This window comes from Strigops habroptila, chromosome W (assembly GCF_004027225.2).
Source record: "Strigops habroptila isolate Jane chromosome W, bStrHab1.2.pri, whole genome shotgun sequence".
Classification (NCBI taxonomy): Eukaryota; Metazoa; Chordata; class Aves; order Psittaciformes; family Psittacidae; genus Strigops; species Strigops habroptila.
In genome coordinates, this window is record NC_044301.2 from 3,837,866 (window position 1) to 3,860,853 (window position 22,988).

The 22,988-nt window shown below is 46.0% G+C and overlaps 1 protein-coding gene across 1 annotated transcript in view; it reads right to left on the bottom strand.

The window, feature by feature from the left end:
• The window catches only part of LOC115618976 (SET-binding protein-like), a 280,242-nt gene that overhangs the window by 150,727 nt on the left and 106,527 nt on the right, over window positions 1–22,988 (bottom strand). The window contains exon 3 of the mRNA XM_030510989.1: window positions 8,213–8,284. Coding sequence (XP_030366849.1) covers window positions 8,213–8,284 — 72 coding nt within the window. The remainder of the gene's footprint in view (window positions 1–8,212; window positions 8,285–22,988) is intronic.

A 22,988-nucleotide genomic window follows, 5' to 3' on the forward strand; every position in this document is an offset into this window, starting at 1 on the left:
TGGCATGGTGGAGCCATTGCCTTCTTCCAAATGCCCACATCTCCTCACTTATCCTCACTGAGGTTATGCTCTGCTCACATGCAGGTTACTTTCTTCCCAGCACTCTTATTATTGAAGTAGAATAACTTCTTAAAGAAATGGGAGCATCCTATAGCGCAGTTGCTGCTCTAATACAAGAGACAAGAACTATAGCATTCCTATATGAAGAGTACTGTGCCAACTAATTTTGGTGGCACATAGATAAAATACTGATTTAATTTATCTGGATCTAGTAAAATCTGAAAAGAGCTTATAGGAAATCAAGCCTATAAAAATTAATGAAATTCTGGGCTGCTTCTGGGAAGACTGACAATTGTAAAACCAATCTGTTAAACTTTCATTCACAGCTTCATTGCAAAGCCATTACAGATACAGCAATGACTGCCAAACTCACAGGGGTGTGTGTGAACACACATGTGGGAATGGGGAGCACCACATTTTCTTCCTCCCAGGGCAATCTGGCAGCCTGGAGGGGGCAGGAGATCAAAGAACAGATGCTCTTGAAGCTGCCAGCACACCTCAGTGTTGCAGGACTCTTTTTTCCCAACTGATAACTTGAGCCTGAATTCACATTTGCAAGCAAATCACATGAGCCTTCACTAACGACGTTGCTCATGGTGCTTGGAGAAGGCTGCTGGAGGTCTCAAGCCATCCATCCATCCACAGCCCATCTCACTCTTCCCATGAAGAAGAGCACACTGGGACATTGATGAATTTGGCCAACCAGGCTGCTGTATTGCACTGTTAGAGGTGGATACCAGAGCTGATGCAGCTTGATTTTACTAGTGCAGCTGGTTTGCTGCACCCAGAAACCACAGAAGGCTAAAATGAAACTATATGCACCGTATCTGCAGGTCACATGTACCTCAATACCCTTGTGTTTATGTTTGTGCTCATTATTATACATGGAAGGAGGGTGTGCAGAAAACATTGGTCCCTGGGGGATAGCACACCATAGCGATTTTCAAGCTAGTTGCTCTACAAGTAAAAGCCAGGGTGCTAACAAGTAAAGCCTGCAAAGTTTGATGCCTTGATGTCTCCTGTGTGGATCAATATTAACAGTAATATTGTATTTCCAGGGCATACTCAACTGACAGAACTATTGATTATTTGATATGTAACAGTGCATTGATACTTGATAGCAAACTGGGACACTGAAACAATAAATGTGCAGTTGTTAACAAGCAACACAGGGCATTGATTTTCAGTGACACCACTGGGATATTGCTTCCTTTGTTTAAAATGGAACATCATTAACATGTCAAAAATATAATTTACTTATCTGACTTACTGAAATACCCGGGGAAAATACCTTCTTCACTGAAACCTGCAGGTTAAGGTCCTGTCTCCAAATATGTGCCAAATTCAATCAGTAATTTCATCCCCACTGTGACCAAACACCTGAGGTATTCTTGAAGGGAAAATATTTTGTATTATATGTTTAAACATGTATTATATCAGATCACCTTGTGCATGAACAGATTTCAATGAAAGAAAAGATAATGAAACATTGCACTTTGGTTGCAGTAGTTTAGCCAAACTTATTTTTTTCACCTAGGTATTTGATTCAGTGTGAAAAAGTAGTTAGATATATATATGTGGATGGGGTGAACTTGAAATAAAACTTTCTTTATCAAACAAAGGGTTTACTTATATTTGAAAGATATAATGCTATATCCTTCCATGAACTGTTTTATTATATATAAGCCTACAATTGTCTGCTATGGACACATTTAACTATCAACCACCAAACCATTACAAGGAAATTATATAGAAAACCAGTCTTATGGCTGGAACCTATTGAAAAAGGGGACTCTCTATGGTGAAGGAGACAGAAATACTTGTTGTGAAGAAAAATAAAGGGTGGCACTCACTGTTGCAGGAAAGAACACCTCTGAGCTCAGAGAGGCAGTGGAGGTGACTAGTAAATATGCAGGAAATATGCCTGTACTACGCATAGCCTTTTTCTGGGATAATATAGCCTTTTCTTCGCTATCAGCATGTCAAACCCTGTAGGCTTAGCTGCCTTAGCAACTGTCTACTATTTGGAGAGGTCAGGACCAAGGGAGGTGGAATCAGCCTCTGATGGTGACTCCTCTCTCCCGCTGCTGACAAATGGAGTTTAGGATGAATGAGACCAATTTCTCAGTTGGGCCTGAGCCTCTTCAGCCACTAGCAAATTAAATGCACCAAGAAATATTCCCAGGCATTGAGGCCAACTGGCACAGAATTGTTTGTATCTCTGCTCGCAACCATGTCTTAACTTCCCTAACACAGCAGCTAAATGCAAACAGCTCACTGGGATGAACCCTGATCCATGCTTAGGAATGATTTAGGAGCTTGCTCATTGTTGTGGACCAGAAGCGTGCCAAGGACTGGTCTAGTAGTTTGAGTATACCCAGTCACACTCCCGTGAACATTCCCAGACACTGCTTAACTTGCTTAAGACAGATGCAACCTAAGACATTAGTATGACATATGTCTTTCTTCCTCTTTTACTGCCCAGGATCATCTCTTTCCAGCCAGGAGAAGGGAAGTGTATGGCTCTAAATTTGGTTATAACAATAATCTTTTGCTAGTTCATGAAATCACTCTTATTCAGTGAGAAACCAGAGATTACTGCTGCCTGCAATCTAAGAATAATTGCAAAGAACCAGATGTTATTTGTTTAAAATATCAAAGATTAACTTCATAAAACACTGTCCTCTTTTTCCCATCCCACATCACTGTCATCTGCCTAATACTATATCTTCAACGTTTGCAACTTTAAATTACATACCCCCCAAAAAGCATCCCACCTCAAGTACTTGCCATATGCTCTAACCATGCTACGTTGGAGGACCATAAGATGTCCCATAGGAACTTCTGTGCTGGGCTGCCCAAGGCAAAGAAGGTCTGTTTTCATGGGTCCCTCTGAGCTACAAGAAGCTGAACACAAAGCTCCTTATTTTGAGAAGAATTAACTATATCAGGGCAGGGACCATCTGGCAGAAAGCACAGCAACACAATCCCACACCAACAGGGAAGATCTTGGTATGGTGTCGCCCAAGTGCGGGCACCCTCCTATACCCCACAGGGACCCAAGCACTACAAGGCAGCGGAGAGAGGCAAGAGGAAACATTTTGTACCTACACCATCTTCACCATACACACCACAAAGCCTTCTCAGTGGAAAGGTTTCAAAGCTGCCATCAGAAGCTCTTACTCTCAGGTGGAAGTCGTTCAGAGGAACCCATCCCTTTGAATGGTTTCGCTCATGATGCTTGCAATGTTTGTCCATAAGCATCACCCGTGTGGCAACCAACTCATGGTTGGCAGATGGAGCTTGGGAGGGAGTACCTTATCATAGTGAGCCAGCTGTATTTTGGCAATGGCACTTTCTTGGTGAACAGACAGCACCAAGGCTGTCATCCACCCTTTGCAGTGCCTGCTTTTCCCAAAGAAAAGATGGTGGACACTTGTGTCAGTCAGCTGGTGTCTCCTCCCAGCTCCTATTTGGACACCTCTGTGGCCCTGGCAGCTGCAGCTAAAAGCACCATGTAGGCTCACAACCTCAACCTTTCACAGCCACTCCCTGACTCAGGAAGCTATAATGCCAGGAGGATGGCAGATGACTTCATGTCAGCAGAATCTAATACCTTACAATCCTATGATCTAGTGTAAAATGCAGGAGTGGGAAGTCCAGCAGACACCTGATTGAAGAGGCTGAGGGGGATAAGAGGAGACAGCGTCCTGCTGTGCATTTCCTCCACCTCCATAACTTTCTCATTTTAAAAGAGTTTCCATAGGGCTGTGGCAGCTATCTTTTCTCCAGACCTGGTGCATCAGCCTCCCACTACACTGAGAGCAGTTTGAAATTCACATACTGCCAGCCCTTCCCCTTCTTCCCATCAGGAAAAGGAGCAGCTTGTTTGGCTTCAGGAGGAAGCAAAATGTGTACACCTTGGATACCCCCATGCTAACCCTGTACAGGGCTCTGCTACATACTTCATAACTAGCATGGGCTGCCTGGGCATGAGCTCATGCTCAGATAGACCCAAATGCATTTACATCAGACTTCACAAACACGTGTCCATCCTTCTTTCCTTCCAAAAGTGGCCACAGCAGCCAGATCAAACTTTGGCACAACCATTATCAATGTGCAGAGTCAGCAATGCATGAGCATTCCTTTATGCCCAATTATCAAGGAGGCCGAAGATTCCTATTGGCCATTAAGATAAAAAGGAGGCTAACTTAAACCTATGGTAAAGTTTAAGGAGTAATCCTGCACAGGTAGGTAGGTAAGATCAATGTAAAAGTTGTTCTTGTTTCTGTTTGGCTCCATAAAAAGAGAAATACTACCAGGGCTGTGCATTTTTTAAAATCTGCATTTTTTTTCCTAAAAAAGGTTGAAATAGGATTAAGCATTACTGTTATTATCTCAAAAATGACAGAGACATTTCCATGTGAATGTTTCCCTTCGCAGTCAGATATCCATATTCATCACATGCGTACATTCGATTTGGGGACTGCAGCTCCCCTGTGGTCCAAGGACTCAGGGTCCATTTTATGTAGATCTTTTGGGTTATTAGTCACAGGAAATATTGCAAGATCACCCACAGCCTTGACAGAAACAGGAGGTTAGGAGAATATTAGGGAGAAACTGTAAACTGTAATATCCAACTGCAGTTGGCAAACCCAAGCGTATTTGGATTACCACTATTTCACTCCCCTGTTTTCAAATTATTGTCCTGGCCCTAGTGATTGACCACTAGAATTTACCAACGAAGGATAGTCTCAGGAAGGATCTCATGATAAAAAGTCTATTCCTGGCCCTCTTTCCATCACATCATAATCTGTCCACTAATGCGCCTTGAGATCTCAGCTGATCATAAGATGCTATCCGCTAAGTATCACTCTGTTCAGCCGAAGGCATTTTTACTCCATGCAGCAGGCAGAGGAATGCAATAGCAAAGCCTTCAAATCTGTATAATAGATGAAGTCTTTGATGTATGGCATTTATCTTCCTTCAGGGACTGACACCTGATAAATAAATCTCTAGTTCCCAGTGAATTTAAATAAAACAAAGGCAAATTATTAAATTATATCCCGGCACACTAAATATGTAACTGCAGAGAATGTGGGAGTTCCCACTCTTCCACCATTTCCTTTGCTGCAAAAGCTATAAGGTGCTGACCACCCTCAAATTCTGCCAAAATCAAGGGAGCCCAAATCTTTGAGTACATTACAAAGAGCATGGTGATAACATAGGAGGGACTAAAAATACATCATTCATTTAGACTAATGAAATTGTAAGAAGTACTGCTTTTTTTTTTTTTCTTTAAGTTAGCAAAAAGCAAAAACCAAAGAAAGGGGGCTTATTAGCATATCAATAGAAATAATGGAGTGAAAATGGGGGGAAATCTAGTAAATGGCCCGATGTGTTTCCCAGTGAATAAAACTAGAGGAGACAATTTTCAAACATCCTGGGATGAATAAAATACCAAACCACATCCTACCCAACACCACCACATTGGCCAGTTGGTCACTGCTGTACTGTGGTGTGCCAGTGTCAGCGGGTCCATTGGTCCTGCACTGCGACCATCCCTGGATGTCAGCCATCACTTCCAGCAGTGACCTCAGCTGCTTCTCTGACCATCCTGTGTCCGAGCAGTTCAACATGGGCAAAACCATGGATTGCTGCCCAAAACAGCAGGCAGAGAGGGTACCACTGCCAACAACCACCTGACAACTGAAGCCCTCATCTAGCAGGTCTGCAGAGCTAGATTCTGTGAGCATTCTCACACACCCGAAGAGTTGTCACAACCAAATAAAACCTCTCAGCATTTCCCAGACTATCCACCCACTCCCTGGTTCTCCAGATGCAGAGCTCTACACCAGGACCAACAGACAGTTTCTTTAACTGCAACTGGAAGTCATTTTGCTCCTCTCCATGCTTTCAAAGGCAAAAGCTGTCAAAGACTAGTAGAAAAAATCATGACTATTTTTCCCTATGAAGCAGCACTGGAAATAGGCTTCAGGAAAAATCCTTGTAAATACAAGTGAAAAGCATACACCATGTGAAGGCTGACAGGTCTGATTATAATTATCACTGAAAGGTCACCAGCACTAACGTCCCTTCTGGAAGACAATAACAATTTCTGGAAGTGAACATGCAAGTGAATTATCATAAACAAAATCATTGCAAGTGGAATTGTCTTTCACTGGAGAACTAGATAAGGCCCTGTTTTTTTTTTGGGGGGGGGGAATCTTGAGCACTATCCTGGGTTCAGCTCTAACAGTTATTTTTCTCCTTCCTAGTAGCTGGTGCAGTGCTGTGTTTTGGCTTTAGTCTGAGAACGATGCTAATAACACACCGATGTTTTAGCTGTTGCTAAGTAGCACTTACCCTGATCAAGGACTTTTCAGTCTCTCATGCTCCGCCAGTGAGGAGGGGCACAGAAACCTGGGAGGAAAGAGAAACAGGAGACCTGACCCAAAGTAGCCAAAGGGGCATTCTACACCACAGCATGTCATGCCCAGTATATAAACTGGGGGGAGTTACCCAGAAGGCCCAGATTGGTGCTTGGGTTGGGCTGGGTATCGGTCAGTGGGTGGTGAGCAGTTGTATTCTCTCCCCTTGTTATTTCCCTTATCATGATTATTATTGGTGGTAGCAGTAGTAGTTTTGTATTATACCTTAGTTACTGGACTGTTCTTATCTTAACCCATGGAAATTATATTCTTTTGATTCTCCTCCCCATCCCTCCAGGAGCAGGGGGGAGGGAAAAAGGTGGGGAGTGAGCAAGCAGCTGCGTGGCTCTGAGTTACCAGCTGGGCTTAAACCTGCATCATAACATGAATAGAGGTTTCCAGAGAGCATGTTGGTCCAGACTGAGCTAAATATTAAAAAGTAAGACAAAACTCAGGCAGCTTTTTACCAACCTTACCCCTTCCTCACACCCTAGCAGGAAGAATGACAAACCAAATCAACCCAGAGCTCTTCAGATTGCATCTGTACATTTGACTGAAATACCACATTAGCTTTCAGCAGGGTTTTGAGGTAGATGTGGTAGGTATTATTCCTTCAAGATCATCCTGCCCTAACCTTCTATGTGCTTTCTCTGAAAGTATTTTATTTTTCTTAAGCTGTTTTAGCATTTCTTATTCTATTTCTATTGTAAACTCGGAAATAGAGAGTAGAGAAACTCAGAATAGAGAAACTTGGGCAATCTGGTATATGAGTACAGTAGCTTTTTCTTCTGAACATGGTAAAATAGATATTATCTTCTTAATAGTAGGCTATAACTGCAGAGGAGATGAAGAGAACAGACTCAGAGTCAAAGGCAGTTCTAGGAGTTTCATTCTCATTACATCTCAATGGAGTGAAGCAAATAAATTGTGCCAGGAGACATATGGAAGCTCACTACACAAATGGCCTATTTAGGGCTCTTCCTAATTGGGTCCTGGTGTCAGGAGGTTGGTAACAATTATTTACACATAGATCATGGTCTAGTGTGAGGCATCCCTGCCAATGGCAGGGGGTTGGAACTAGATGATCTTAAGGTCCTTTCCAATCCTAACTATTCTATGATTCTATTTGGATACAACACAAACTGTTCTAAAACCCTGTCGTGGTTTAAGCCCAGCCGGTAAGGGGAAAACCACCCACTGACTGATGCCCAGCCCGACCTGAGCAGCTATCTGGCCTTCCAGGTGACTCCCCCCAGCTTATATACTGGGCATGACATGCTGTGGTATGGAATACCCCTTTGGCCAGTTTGGGTCAGGTGTCCTGTCTCTGCTTCCTCCCGGCTTCCCCTCCTCCCTGGCAGAGCATGAGACTGAGAAAGTCCTTGATCAGAGTAAACATTACTTAGCAAGAACTAAAAACATCGGTGTGTTATCAGCACTGTTCCCAGACTAAAGTCGAAAACACAGCACTGCACCAGCTACTAAGAAGAAGAAAAATGACTGCTACTGCTGAACCCAGGACAAACCCAAGCCATCCTAATGGCATGCATTAAAAAGAAGCCCTATTTAGCTTGATCTTCTCCGACTCTTTTGCTTAGTGCTTGGAATATCAGTTTCTATGCTACACACATCTAAATTTTGTGTCCGACAGTGCAATAATGGGCTTGGAAGGGGAAAAGGAAGAAACAAAAACTTTCACAGCCATAACCCCTTGTTCTTACCTTCTTCACAGATTTCATCACCGGACTCTGCACAGGGAACCCACACTCTCTTCCCAAATTCTTCATCTGACTCTGTGGCTTTTCCCAGAGCAAAGAGAAAAAAGAAAACCTTGATTGTGGGAATGACTGTGCAGGAAATGGTCACAAGCATCCAAAGTTTCGCCCTGTCCTTCTCCATTTCCTTACATCTTTCTGCATGCCCACCACCACCTGCCAGCTGGGACCCAATGAGCACCCAGTGCTGGGGTTCACCCTTAGCCCTGCTCAGTTTTGGAAGGTCCCCCAAGCTTCTCAATAACCCACACAGATGAGTAGGTTTCTCCTCCCAAGTAGCCCTGGTAAGCATATCAGCATCACAGGGCCAGCACAGCTTTCCCTGGCAGTCGCGGGGCATGCAATGAGCTGTGATGGCAGGGAGTGGTGCCATGGATTCCTATGAAAACCCACATTGGAAAGGCTTGGGAAGAGCAAGAAGGTGTCACAGGATGCCAACCCACCTTCTTTGTTTAAGAGTTAAAGAAGGGAGCTGAAGCCAAGGATTACCACATCGCAAAACCATTTAAAACAGGGTAAATGCTTGTGATTCAACATCATGACTGCAGCAAACCCACACTGCCCTGCACTTCTGCACTTCTGGTATGAAAATTAGATCTTCCTCTCCTCTTCTTCCCCTCCTACCTCCTCTCCCCTCTTTGTCCACCTCTCCAGCCCTTTGCACAAAGGTGAAATATTTTATATTTTCACCTGTGGTCTCTGCAGATCAGAGAATGTTTTCTTTGCTTTGTTTTTCACTGATTTTGCTCAAGGAATCCTTTTAAGCAGCAGCCTGTGCAAAGATAACAGGTGGCATGATTCTCTGTAACTGGAATCAGCCACAAATCAGCCATCTGCCACTCCAGGGGTCTGAGATTAACACAGCTATTGGACCATGACTGCAAAGCATTTGCACATTTAGATTACAGAAATGTGAGGTTACCAGTAAAAAAAAAAAAAAAAAAAAAGACTGGGAGTGGGGAAAGGCTGGGAGAAGGGCTGGAAGATAGCCTTGGAAGAGTCCTCCACATTAACCCTTCCAGACACAAGTCATCTCATAACAACTCCAATCAGACAATGTTTCTCATTATAAAGTGTTAAATGAATGAAGGATTTGAAGGAAGCAACTTGAGACAGCATGTTTCAGGGAAATATATCCAAAGACACCTCTTTGATACAGGGAGAAATAGACATTCAGCTGCCTTGTCAATGCCTTGCAGTGTTCCTTGGGAAGTATGACCAAGGTGCCCAGATGGCTTACTTGGACCACTTGGAAAGTACAAGAGTAACAGTTTTGTTGCAAGATTGGACAAGATCCATTACACAAGCTCCCTTACTCCAGAGCATTGTCAAGATATCGAAGACATGAAAGAGGTCTGCATTTTGAAATATCAAGATTTAGGAAGGTGTCTTCATTTGCTGTCCTCAGTTTACCTTCCTGAATAACAAACACCACATTGCTAGTTTGCTCACATGGATGTTGTCAGTCCACATTAATACTTGTCTGTACCTTTGGGATCCTCTCTACAAATCTGTTGGGAATTGTTATTTGGTAACTGAAGTATTAAGAGGTTGAAATTAGTAGCAAACACAAGCTGGCTCCACATCTAAAAGCATGAGCCATGCTCCGCCCAGTTGCATGGTGGGTTAGGACAGTGCCAGGGTCCCCTCTGCTCACTTTGATGTGGACTTTAATCCCCACTCCTGGCATTTGCTTTTGTAGGTTGGAATCCCATGGTCAGGGATCTCAGGTTAAAAAGAGGAAGTTGTGTTCAGAGAAAGAGGTGCAACTGCAGCTAAAAGTATTGGCAAGGACTTCTGGGAAATTCAGGCAAGGTCTGCATGGTATGTGTCCTTGGTGAGGATGGTAGCTTAAATACACAACTTATCTATCTCATTAAGTCCAAAGAGGCAATTGAAAAGCAAACAGCAAGCATGCATGCATATAAACCCATGTATTTTTATGTATGATGTTCTTTATTAATGAAGAACAGGCAGGATTGAGTGGAAGGTACAATTAATTACTCCAAGTTACTTAGCCAACCCTCTTATTGACTTTTGACATGGTTTCTTCACCCTCACCAAGGTTTCCTGGGCAAAGCACTACATACCCCTCACTTGAAACAAAGAAAAAAGAGTAAGAAGAAACAACAGCATCTCCTCTGCGCAAGCCCAAGTTGAGCTGCAGCAACTACATGGTACAAGGCACAGCTGAGAGCTGAGGAAGAACAAAGGATCAGTCATTGCAGACATTCTACTCCATACAAAACCTGCTAGTGTCACCTTAGAAATGAGTGCACTTCCTAGCAGTTAATTATGGACTGAACTTTTGATCCTCTGCAGAGGAAGGACCATTGGTCTGCAAGGAGCCATGAGAAGAGGGTGAGGAGAACAGGCTGGATAACACCTGTAAGTCTCCCTAAATTCCCCACTATTTATCACAGTATTTCCAAAAGGCATTGCTCAGACAGAATTAGGTGTTCCAAAACCAGATCTACGTGTCTGAAACCAAAGGTGAGGTTTGAAGTGGTTTGGATATATACTGAGGCATGGTTTTCGGGCGAGAGAGGGGTTATGGGGATCATCCTACACCTGGGACTACAAACTGAGCCAATCTAACAACACAACAACCCACAAGCTTCTGAGATGCAGCAAGTTAATGAGTCTTGGCCTGTGCTTTAGAAAAATCTCCTTGAACTTGACCTGCTGGTTGTGTGAGTGCTAAAACTGCTGCTAAAACAGGATCTGGACCCATTTTCAAACCCAAAGGCAGGAGTTTTCTCTTCCTCCAATCTCTAATTTCTGTAAAGCCCACCTAAAACTTCAAATCCAAATGCCAGAAAGATCAAGAAAGGAGCATGCATGTGGTGGTAGTGAAATCTTTGCATTCAGATTCAACTATCGAACTGCTATAAGAATGCTTGTGCTGGTAATAATTTTTAAAAGGTTTTTTTTTTTAAAAATAAAACCCCATTAGAAAAACAGGGTACTTTTATGTACCTTTTCCTAGCCTGTGAAAGGAAGGAAAAGGGGACCAACACAGGGCAAAACCTTTCCTTTCAGACAAAAACCACAGCAAAACTCCAGCCCATCCCTTGCAAATCAATCAACCTTATGAATTGCTGTCGAAGTTTCAGCTCTATATGGGGTTTCTTTGTTTGTTTTATCCAGGCAGGCTTTGCAGGAAGGGGCTTTCGCAACCAAAGCACAGACACTGCATTAACCAGGTGCTCAGCTGAGCCGTGGAGCTGCCTGGAAGTTGCCTCATCCCCCAGCAAATGAGGAGGGGAACACTGATGCAGGCGACACTGCACTTTGCAGAGATTCACATATCCTACAAGTAACCTTGCATCAGGATACAGAACCATGAGAGCAGCCTTATGGATATGGAGAGAGAAGAAGGACAGTGAGGAGGAGGGGAAGGAGTGGCAACAGGAAAGCAATCAGAAAACTCCCAGGGAATCTCTTTACTCCCTAGGAAAAAAAATCAAAAATAAAAATCCCTCCCCAATAAGAAGATGGCAGGAGGGGATGAGCCCACTTGCCCCTTCTCTGCTTATAATCCTTTCCAGCGAGCATCGTAACAGACACACATGGGCTAGAGGCTGGCTACAAGCAGAGCTTTTCTGTCCCCTCTCTACCCCAAGTCCCCAGCAAGGGTCCCCTCTCTTTCCGAGAATCCCTAAATATCACTGGGGGTGAATGGGGGAGAAAAGGGTTAATTTAAAAGGCAAAGAGGAAGCAGGGAGGAGGGAGAATGCCCCTGAGCCCAGCTGGCAGCCCTGTGACCACAGCCATTCTCATTCCTTGCATGTTTCACTGCTCTCCAGCGCAGCCCAGCTTCAAAATATTAGTGTTGCGCAGAGTGCCATTTTTGAGTTGCTGCAGCTCCTTCTTGGCACCAGTTCAGCTTTTGGTCTCTCCTTCTCCTCCAAGTACCCAGTGGAGGGACGGGGAAAAAAAAGGAAGAAAATTAAGCCCCACCACTTTGCCACCAGGGCCACCAGCCTCCTCACAGCACCCCCCGTCCTGTCTGTGGCACCCTGAACCCTCCCAGCCTACTCAAAACCAAACCACTCAGCAAGCATAAATCTCTTCCCACCTCCACAGCAGTCAGTTCACAGCCTCCTCCCCCCCCGCCACCCCTTTTAATTGTGCTCTCTTTTGTACTCCTCCAAATTTTTCCAGACAAGTGTTACAACCTTCCACCCCCCCTTTCTCCTTCACCCACAGCCCTCCCACTTCCTCTCCTCACATCAGCAAAAAAAATTGTGCCATGGTTGCCAGTTCACTGGCATCTCCTTGGAGTGGAGTGCCACTGTACCCACAACAAACACGCCTGACAGGTCCAATCCAGCTCACAGCTGCCCAAGTGCAGGTGAGCTGCAGTGCTCACAGGCACAGACATGTGTGCACATACGTGTCACAGGGCAGGACATAGTCCGTTTGCATCCCTTGGCATTGCTGTAAATGCAAACTTCCTGCAAGCTTGCATTTGGCAACCAAAGTCCTCCTCCTGCTCAAGAGGATGGGAGAAAAAAAGAGGTGGAATAACAAGGAAGGGAGGGTGTGGGAGAGGATGGAAACTATTTGATTATTGCCAAAGAGAAGTAACTGCTTGGCTGGAGAAGAAAGAGTTAAAGAAGAAGCAAAGTACACTGTGTGATTAAGCAGAGCAACCCAGGTGGACAGGAGTAGGAGAACAGAAAGATAAGGAACTGGTTATTTTGGGACTGTTTGTGAAATGATGAAGAATGTGGAAAAAACAAAACTGTAAACCAGGAACTAAACATGATGTGATAAAAGAGCTTGGTATAAGAGTTAGAGCAATAGGCTAAAGACAGCTTTTGCTAGAATGGTATAAAAGCTAGAGCAATAGGCAATAAAGTGATTCGCTGCATGAAGATGTTTTGAGTCCATGCCTTTCATATGCCACAGGAGGGTGTAGTTTTTAAAGCAACCCAAACATGGCACTGAGTGCTTCCACAAACAACTTCTTAGCCTGCTATGCTGGCAACCAGCTGCTGGTTCCAGCCTGGGACCAGCTTTGATTTGCTTTTCTCTCTTCTTAAATGCCCTTCTCCCAAATATTTATTCCCTTATTTTTTTTCTTTTTGGTATTCTTCTTCCCTTTTTCCCTCTTAGCTTGTCCATAGAGGGACTCCTTCCCACTCCCACCCACAAATCCAAAGCAGCATATGTGTAAGGAACACCAAAGGGAGTGAAATGTGATGCAACACTCAATGGACCATATGTACCACAACATATGTATGCTCTTCTCTGAGGAAAAAGGAGGCAGCACAACCCCTGTGCATGCCAGGATGTGCAAACCCCAGCCCCCTCCATGAAGGAGGGAGGAGACAGGTTTGGTTGGGAGGTGGAGAAAGGTTGAGGCAAAATGCATGTTCTCCATGGAAAGGACTCGAGAGCAAACTTTCAACTAGTGATGTGACTCCAATTACACCGGAGTTTGAAACACTGACATGTGTGATGGAGTTAAAGTGGTGTAAAATGCACCTTGTCTGGTGCCTGGAGGAAAGAGATTTGGAGAAAAAGATCTAATAATGCTGATGCTGGGGATGGCTTGAGAGAGACATGGAGGGAGGAGAGAAGATGCACCAAGGATTTTAGCATGGTGGAACGAGTACATTAAGCTGCAAGCCAGGCTGGAGACTCAGAGCGGGGTATGGCCCTGTAAGCAGCTGCTGGTGTCCCAGGGACTTTTTATGAGCCTGGTTGGACTGCTTTGTCCACTGAGACACATCAGGATTCCTTGGAAGCCATGAGAGTTAGAGGCCAGTAAAACAGATGGGCACTTGCTGTGTCTCAGGCCTGGTGCCTCTGCTCCCCATGGTGAGTCCCTCAGGAGGCCCAGCAAAAGCACCAGGAAAAGACTGGTTCTCCCATATGTTTTATATGTCTGATTTCTCTCTTTGCTATTCCTCAGGCTTAGTGTGGGTTTCTGCCCTTCCCTCCAGCCTTTAGTACCAAGTGTTGGCATTTGGCAAGGCAGACATGGTCCCTCACATGTGTAGGTGGCAAAGCAGAACCTGAAACCTCAGTTGGATGCTCCTGCAGATAAGCACCCCTGCCTGGAGGTATCATTGAAGTGACTCCCAGATAGAAGCACTTTCAGATCCTTTGAGTCAAAAGGCGCTATAAATAAAAGATATTACAGATTAACAAGTTCTCAGTTGCAAACTGGAGTGGGAAAGAATATTTTAGCATCCTCTTACTAAGCACATTAACTCTTGGCAGACATGATCATTCAGGTCTTCAGATCTGAAAACTTCACACAATATACAGCACGTTGAGTCCGCATGCTCTATCTCCAGTTTCAACAGCTCTAAAACCTACACTGCCCCTATGCTATATCCCCCCAGTGCAGCGAGCATCCAAATATTGTGTCGTTTTGGGGGTTATGACAGTAAATATACACTCCATGGTGATCTTTCCCTGGAAAAACTCAGCTTTCACTGCTGTAAGCTCACAGTAGATGTTGCTTAAAAATTTGTATCAACTTGCTTCTGATGCTTCCCTTCCCAGGGTGAGAAAGCACTTTATATCAATCCGGCTTGCTTTAGTGCAGTGACCCGGCACTGTTCTCCGCTGCTGAAAGTTAAGGTCCCAGTTGTGGGGCTAAGCTCTTGCTGACACTGTGCTGATTTCTCCATCTCTGTCACCCACACTGCCAGGAAGAGGGGACATGTTGGTTTTTTTCCGGGCTGGAATAGAAAGAAAACAATTGTGCAAAACACAGAGAAGATGTGGCAAAGGAGAAGGGGGAGGAAAGCAATCCTGACGTTGAGGAGAAAAAAAGTTGCAGGCAAGGAAAAGCTTTTAGGATGCCTTGAACAACTTGCGTGCAAGCACAAGTGCACAGGGAGAGATGCGGAGGGGAAAATCACTATCAGTGACAGGTGAACTACAAAAGGTTTGGTGGTTTGTTTTGGATAAAGATCCCCACATGCAGATGCTTATCTAAAGCCCTCTGTCTTCATATCAGGGCTGGAAATGCCTTAAAACCAGACCCTTCTTGCATGATTTCCAGTATCTCTCAGATCAGTCACCCATGCCAAAAAATACCAGGAAAACAGCTTTTTTCTTCTTCTTCTTTTATGCAGTGTTTTGGCTTTTCTGCTTCTAGTTCCAAGCAAAACTTAAAACTGCAAAGTCTTTGACTTGAAGGTTGGACTGTGCTTATTTCATTTCAATTTAATTTCATTTCATTTTACTTTCTCATGACTACATGCATACAAGGGAAATAAGGAAAAATGATGCTGTGATTCTATGGAAAACTTTAAAAGAAAAGGCTTCCTGAAAACTGGCAGAAAAACAAGCTAGTTTCCCTAAGAGAGGAATACAAGCCTTGATTTCTCCCACCTTAAGCAGACCAGTTATCTGTAAGATGGCTATTCTTCCCATAGATAACATGTGAGATCACAGCATTCCCAGTTCAAATGAGTCTGTTAGCCTTGGGTGGTTATTAGTCAGTAAATACTATTGAATTAATAAACAAAATAAAGACTTTGAAGACATACTTGTTTCCCTACCTAATCTTGAAACTCATCAGATCTGCAGTAGACTTAATTTAACAGAGAAGGAAGAAAGAAAACTGTTTGAACATGATCCAGTTGCCTCCAGTTTTCTAAAATCAGAGTGTAACTGACGTAAAACAGCCCAGGGATGGTGCTGTTGGGATTAAAGCAGTATGTTTTGCTTAAGTCCTCTAGACAAACAGGGCTGTTGTAGGGCTGGTTTTGATCTCTGGTTGCATTTACACCAGGATATCTCAAGTAATGTTGTTCAGTGTATAAGGCAGATCAGAATCAGGCCAGTGTGCTTTTAAGGATGTTGCCAATATCCTATGTCCCTGGACTATTCGCCTCGGGGAAGTGAAAAGCACATACATTCACCCTACATGTAGTAAAGAATGAATGTTTTGCTGTTAAAGAACAGATGATTTGTTGGAGAGAGAACACAGCCTGGCACACACAGTCCAGAAAGTTCCTGTAGATCAATGAAGATAACTTTTTGATACAAGTGGTGGAGGAGACAAGGAAAGGTGTGCTGTTGGACCTTGTACTAACAAACCAGGACGTACTGGTTGAAGATGTAAAGGTTGGGGGCAGCCTTGGCTGTAGTGACCATGAGATAGTGGAACTCAGGATCATAGAATCATAGAATAGTGAGGGTTGGAAAGGACCTTAACATCATCTAGTTCCAACCCCCCTGCCATGGGCAGGGACACCTTGCACTAAACCATGTGGCCCAAGGCTCTGTCCAACCTGGCCTTGAACACTGCCAGGGATGGAGCATCCACAACCTCCCTGGGCAACCCATTCCAGTGCTTCACCACCCTCACTGTAAAGAACTTCTTCCTTATATCTAATCTAAACTTCCCCTGTTTAAGTTTGAAGCCATTACCCCTTGTCCTACCACTACAGTCCCTGATGAAGAGTCCCTCCACAGCATCCTTATAGGCTCCCTTCAGATACTGGAAGGCTGCTATGAGGTCTCCACGCAGCCTTCTCTCCTCCGGGCTGAACAGCCCCAACTTTCTCAGCCTGTCTTCATACGGGAGATGCTCCAGCCCCCTGATCATTCTCGTGGCCCTCCTCTGGACTCGCTCCAACAGCTCCATGTCCTTTTTATGTTGAGGACACCAGAACTGTACACAATACTCCAAGTGAGGTCTCACGAGAGCAGAGTAGAGGGGCAGGATCACCTCCTTTGACCTGCTGGTCATGCTTCTTTTGGTGCAGCCCAGGATACGGTTGGCTTTCTGGGCTGCGAGCACACACTGCTGGCTCATGTTAAGCTTCTCATTAACCAACACCCCCAAGTCCTTCTCCACAGGGCTGCTCTGAATCTCTTCTCCACCCAACCTGTAGCTGTGCCTGGGATTGCCCTGACCCAGGTGTAGGACCTTACACTTGGCTTGGTTAAACTTCATAAGGTTGGCATCGGCCCACCTCACAAGCGTGTCAAGGTCCCTCTGGATGGCATCCCTTCCCTCCAGCGTATCAACCGAACCACACAGCTTGGTGTCATCGGCAAACTTGCTGAGGGCGCACTCAATCCCACTGTCCATGTCGCCGACAAAGATGTTGAACAGGACCGGTCCCAACACCGATCCCTGAGGGACACCACTCGTTACAGGTTTCCAACTGGACATCGAGCCATTTACCACAACTCTTTGCGTGCGGCCATCGAGACAGTTTTTTATCCACCGAGTGGTCCATCTATCAAATTGATGTCTCTCCAATTTAGAGACAAGGATGTCATGTGGGAAAGTGTCAAACGCTTTCCACAAGTCCAGGTAGATGACGTCAACTGCTCTGCCCCTGTCCATCAGTTCTGTGGCTCCATCATAGAAGGCCACCAAATTGGTCAGGCAGGATTTGCCCTTAGTGAAGCCATGTTGGCTGTCACCAAACACGTCGTTGTTTTTCATGTGCCTTAGCATGTTTTCCAGGAGAAACTGTTCCAAGATTTTGCCAGGCACAGAGGTGAGGCTGACTGGTCTGTAGTTCCCCAGGTCTTCTGCCTTCCCCTTCTTGAAAATGGGGGTTATATTTCCCTTCTTCCAGACATTGGGAACTTCACCTGACTGCCAGGATTTTTCGAATATGATGGACAGTGGTTTAGCAGCTTCATTCGCCAGCTCCTTCAGGACCCGCGGATGGATTTCATCAGGTCCCATGGACTTGCGCACATTCAGGTTCTTAAGATGGTCTCGAACCTGATCCTCTCCTACAGTGGGCCTAAGGTCTTCATTTTCACAGTCCCTGCATCTGCTTTCCAAGACTTTCATGGTGTGGTCAGAGCATTTGCTCGTGAAGACTGAGGCAAAGAAGTCATTAAGAACCTCAGCCTTCTCCAAATCCATGGTAGCCAGTTCTCCTGATAGCTTCCGGAGAGGGCCCACGTTGTCCCTAGTCTGTCTTTTATTTGCTACGTATCTATAGAATCCTTTCCTGTTATCTTTTACATCCCTTGCCAAACTTAATTCTAGCTGGGCCTTAGCTTTCCTAACCTGGTCCCTAGCTTCCCGGGCAATGCTCCTATATTCTTCCCAGGTGGCCTGTCCTCGCTTCCACCTTCTATAAGCTTCTTTTTCCCCTCTAAGTTTCCTCAGCAGCTCCTTGTCCATCCATGGAGGTCTCCTGGCCCTCCTGCTGCACTTTCTTCTAGTCGGGATGCAACGCTCCTGAGCATAGAGCAGGTGATCCTTGAATATCAACCAGGAGTCTTGGGCCCCCCTGCCCTTTAGGACTATCCCATGGAACCTTACTAAGGAGGTTCCTGAAGAGGCCAAAGTCTGCTTTCTTGAAGTCCAGGGCAGTGAGCTTGCTGCATGCTCTTCTCACTGTCCTGAGGATCTGAAACTCAACCATCTCATGATCACTACAGCCAAGGCTGCCCTGGAGCATTACATTTCCAACCAGTCCCTCCCTGTTGGTGAGCACGAGGTCAAGCATGGCACCTCTCCTTGTCAGCTCCTCTATTGCTTGAAAGAGGAAGTTGTCTTCCACACAATTGAAGAACCTCCTGGATTGCTTGTGCCGGGCTGTACCGTCCCTCCAACAGATGTCAGGATGGTTGAAGTCCCCCATGAGGACAAGGGCCTGCGAGCGTGAGGCTACTCCTATCTGTCTGTAGAGCACTTCATCCACAGAGTCCTCTTGATCAGGCGGCCTGTAACAGATCCCCACCATAATGTCCCCCATTGCTGTTCTCCCTTTGATCCTGACCCACAAACACTCTGTTACCTCATCACCAGTCCCCAGACAGAGTTCCATACTCTCTAGCCTATCACTGACATCATAAATAGCAACACTGCCTCCCCGTCTGCCTGGCCTGTCTTTTCTAAAGAGCCTGTAACCTTCCATTCCGACACTCCAGTCATAGGAGCCATCCCACCATGTTTCTGTGATACCAATGACATCATATTCCCGTAGCCTTGCACACATCTCTAATTCCTCTTGTTCCCCATACTACGGGCATTTGTATAGAGGCACCTTAGCCGAGATCCAGATGAAGCCGACTCAATGGCTGGAGCAGCTGAAACATCGTTACATGGCTCCAAGCACTTATTACAGGTGCTGGCCACTGACTGGGAGTGTTGGGATGGATCGATGCCCCCCTCCCCCAACACATCTAGTTTAAAGCTGCCTTGACCAGCCTGGCAAACCTCCTACCAAAACAGCTCTTCCCCTTCTTTGTCAGACCAGCTCCACCAGCCTCCAGTAGACCTGGCCTCCCAAATGGAGCCCCATGTTTTAAATAGCCAAACCCCTGACTATGGCACCACCATTCTAACCATTTATTAACCTGCCAAACGCACCTAGCTTTTTTAAGTTCCTCCCCTTTGTCCTGGAGAATCGATGAAAAAACTATCTATCTGAGCTCCAGAGCCCCTAACCACCTCTCCCAGGGCTCTGTAGTCCTTCTTAATGTTCTCCAGGCTACTACTACCTATATCTCTAGCACCCACATGGACCACTAGAAGGGGGTAATAGTCAGCAGGACTTACTAGACCAGGCAGCCTCTCTGCAACATCCCTGATCCGAGCCCCCGGCAGGCAACACACCTCCCTCGAGACTGGATCAGGCCAGCAGATGAGTGCCTCTGTGCCTTTCAAAGTAGAGTCCCCTACTACTATGACCTGCTGCTTTTTCCTGGAGGCACCAGTAGTGATCCTCTTTACTGGTGCATCAGCAGGATGCTCATTAGGTGTGGTGGGTGCTTTCTCATTAGCCCCCTGCAGAACTGCAAAGCGGTTCTGGGTGGGGACATCAGATTTAGGAGGAAGCCCCTTGTCGTTAATTGTCCTCTTCCTCCTTTTTTTGTTGTTTTTCCTCGTGACTAATTCCCAGCTTCCTGGGTTGCTGCCCTCCTTCTTTCCTATATGAGCAATGCTGGACGTTTGCGGCCCCTGTACAGTTTGGGCCTGGAGCAAGCAGCCCAGCTTCCTCTCAGCTTCCCTGGCATCTTTTAGCTCTCCAACAGCCTCCCGCAGCTCAGCCACCTGCTGCAGGAGGACCTCCACCAGGGCGCACCGAGTGCAGCCCTGTCCATTGTGCACCCTCACCTCAAGAGACCAGTTGAGGCACTTTTTACACTCCGAGGTCTGCGCCGCAGCCTCCCCTCTCATCAGCTCTGTCTGGGTGCCTACGCTGGCCACCGCCGGGGCAGAGCTCCCAGAGCGGGCCCTCGTTCTGAGGCGAGTGCTCACCATCCCGCTCACTGCCCCGCCACGCCCTGTTCCCTGCGCTCCTGGTCGCTCGCGCTCCCTGGGGTGGGTTTTTCCCCACTGAGGGCTGGTGCCGTCACTCCTGGCACTGCCCCCTGTGAGTCAGCTGCCCGCATCAGCTGAGCTGCTGGCTCCTGGGCAAGTCCTGTCAAGGACTTGAGGCTCCCTCGGTCGCTCTTGCCGCTCTGAACTGAGGCTCCTGGACTCTGTGCTTCCCCCCACTCCAGTGTTAAAAGCGTCCTCTCTGGAGATACTCACCTCAGCATGTGAGAAGCAAAACAGTAAGCGGTACTGGAACCCTAAACCTCCAGAGAACTAACTTCAGCCTCTTCAGACCTACTTAGAAGAATCCCATGGGATAGGGCTCTAGAAGAGAAGGGAGTCCAAGACAGCTGGTCAAAATTTAAGCACCACTTCCTCCAAGCTCAAGACCAGTGTATCCCCACAATGAAGAAATCAGGCAAAGGGGGCAGGAGACCTGCATGGATGAGCAGGGACCTCCTAGTAAAACTCAAATGCAAGAAAGAAATTTATGGCATGTGGAAAAGGAGAGAGGCCAAGTGGGAGAACTATAGGAAAATCATCAGGGTATGCAGGAATGTGACAAGCAAGGCCAAGGCCCACTTAGAATTGAGTCTGGCAAAGGACATCAAGAATAGCAAGAAGGGTTTCGACAAGTATATCAGCAGCAAAAGGAAGATAAGGGAAAATGTGGGGCCACTGCTGAATCAGATGGGTGTCCTGGTAATGAAAGACACAGAGAAGGCAGAATTAGAGTGCCGCCTTTGCCTCAGTCTTTACCACTAAGGATGGCCCTCAGGAGTCCCAGACACTGGAGGTAAGAGAAGGCAGCCAGAGAAAGGAAGACTTCACCCTGGTCATAGAGGGTTGGGTTAGGGATAGGCTGGAAAGATTAACATCCATAAATCCATGGGCCCTGATGGGATGCACCCATGGGTGCTGAGGGAGCTGGCAGATGTAGGCTCTGCTACTCTCCATCATCTTTGAAATATCATGAAGAACAGGAGAGGTGCCCAGTGCCTGGAGGAAGACAAATGTTACTCCCATCTACCAAAAGGGCAAGAAGGAGGACCCGGGAAACTACCGGCCAGTCAGCCTCACCTCCATCCCTGGAAAGGTCATGAAACAGGCCATTCTGGAGGTCATCACCAAGTGTGTAGAAGAGAAGAAGGTCATCAGGAGTAGTCAGCATGGATTCACCAAGGGTAGATCTTGCTTCACCAATCTAATAGGCTTTTATGATGACATGGCAAGATGAGTCGACGAGGGGAGAGCAGTGGATGTTTTCTGCCTTCACTTCGGCAAGGTTTTTGACACTGTCTCCCATAACATCCTCATAGGTAAGCTTTGGAAATGTGGGTTAGATGACTGGACAGTGAGGTGGATTGGGAACTGGCTGAATGGCAGAGTTCAGAGGGTTGTGATCAGCAGAGTAGAATCCAGTTGGAGGCCTGTCATCAGTGGTGTTCCCTAGGGATCAGTACTGGGTCCAGTCTTATTCACCTTGTTTATCAATGACCTGGATGAAGGGCTAGAGTGTGCTGGAGAATTGGGTGGAGAGAAACCTAATGAGGTTCAACAAGGGCAAGTGTAGGGTACTGCACCTGGGGAGGAAGAACCCCAAGTACCAGTATAGGTTGGGGGCTGACCTGCTAGAGAGCAGTTCAGCTGAGAAGGACCTGGGAGTACTGGTAGATGAGAAGTTGACTATGAGCCAGCAGTGTCTGGAGCATCTCTCTTATGAGGAGAGATTGTGGGAGCTGGCCCTGTCTAGTCTAGAGAAGCTACTGGAGAGGGTCCAGCAGAGGGCCACAAGGATGATCAGGGGGCTGGAGCATCTCTCTTATGAGGAGAGATTGCAGGAGAGAGGGGTCTGTTTATTCTAGAGAAGACTGAGAGGGGATCTCATTAATGCATAGAAATATCTCAATGGTGGGTACCAAGAGGATGGTGCCAGACTCTTTTCAGTGGTGCCCAGCAACAGGATGATGAGCACTGGCCATAAACTAAAACACAAGAAGTTTCACCTCAACATGAGGAAGAACTTCTCTGTGTTGAGGATGGCAGAGCACTGGAACAGGCTGCCCAGGAGTGTCATGGAGTCTCCCTCTCTGGAGACATTCAAAACCCACCTGGATGCGTTCCTGTTTAACCTGCTCTAGGTGGCCCTGCCTTGGCATGGGGGTTGGACTAGATGATCTCCAGAGGTCCCTTCCAACCCTAACAATTCTTTGATTCTGTGATACGATGTTCTTCCTAAATGATTTCCTGTAGTCTTTTTTCCTGCCTTTCTTATTATTTATTAATTACTCAAGCAATGATCTTCAGCTCATCCATGTGGTTTGGAGACCAAGACTCAGGTCTTTAGCTGGTGCAAATCAGAATAACTCAATCCAAGTCAACAGAAACAATGGATGAAGTCAGTGGAAGAGATGTGACCAAGAGTTTATACTACACAGGCTT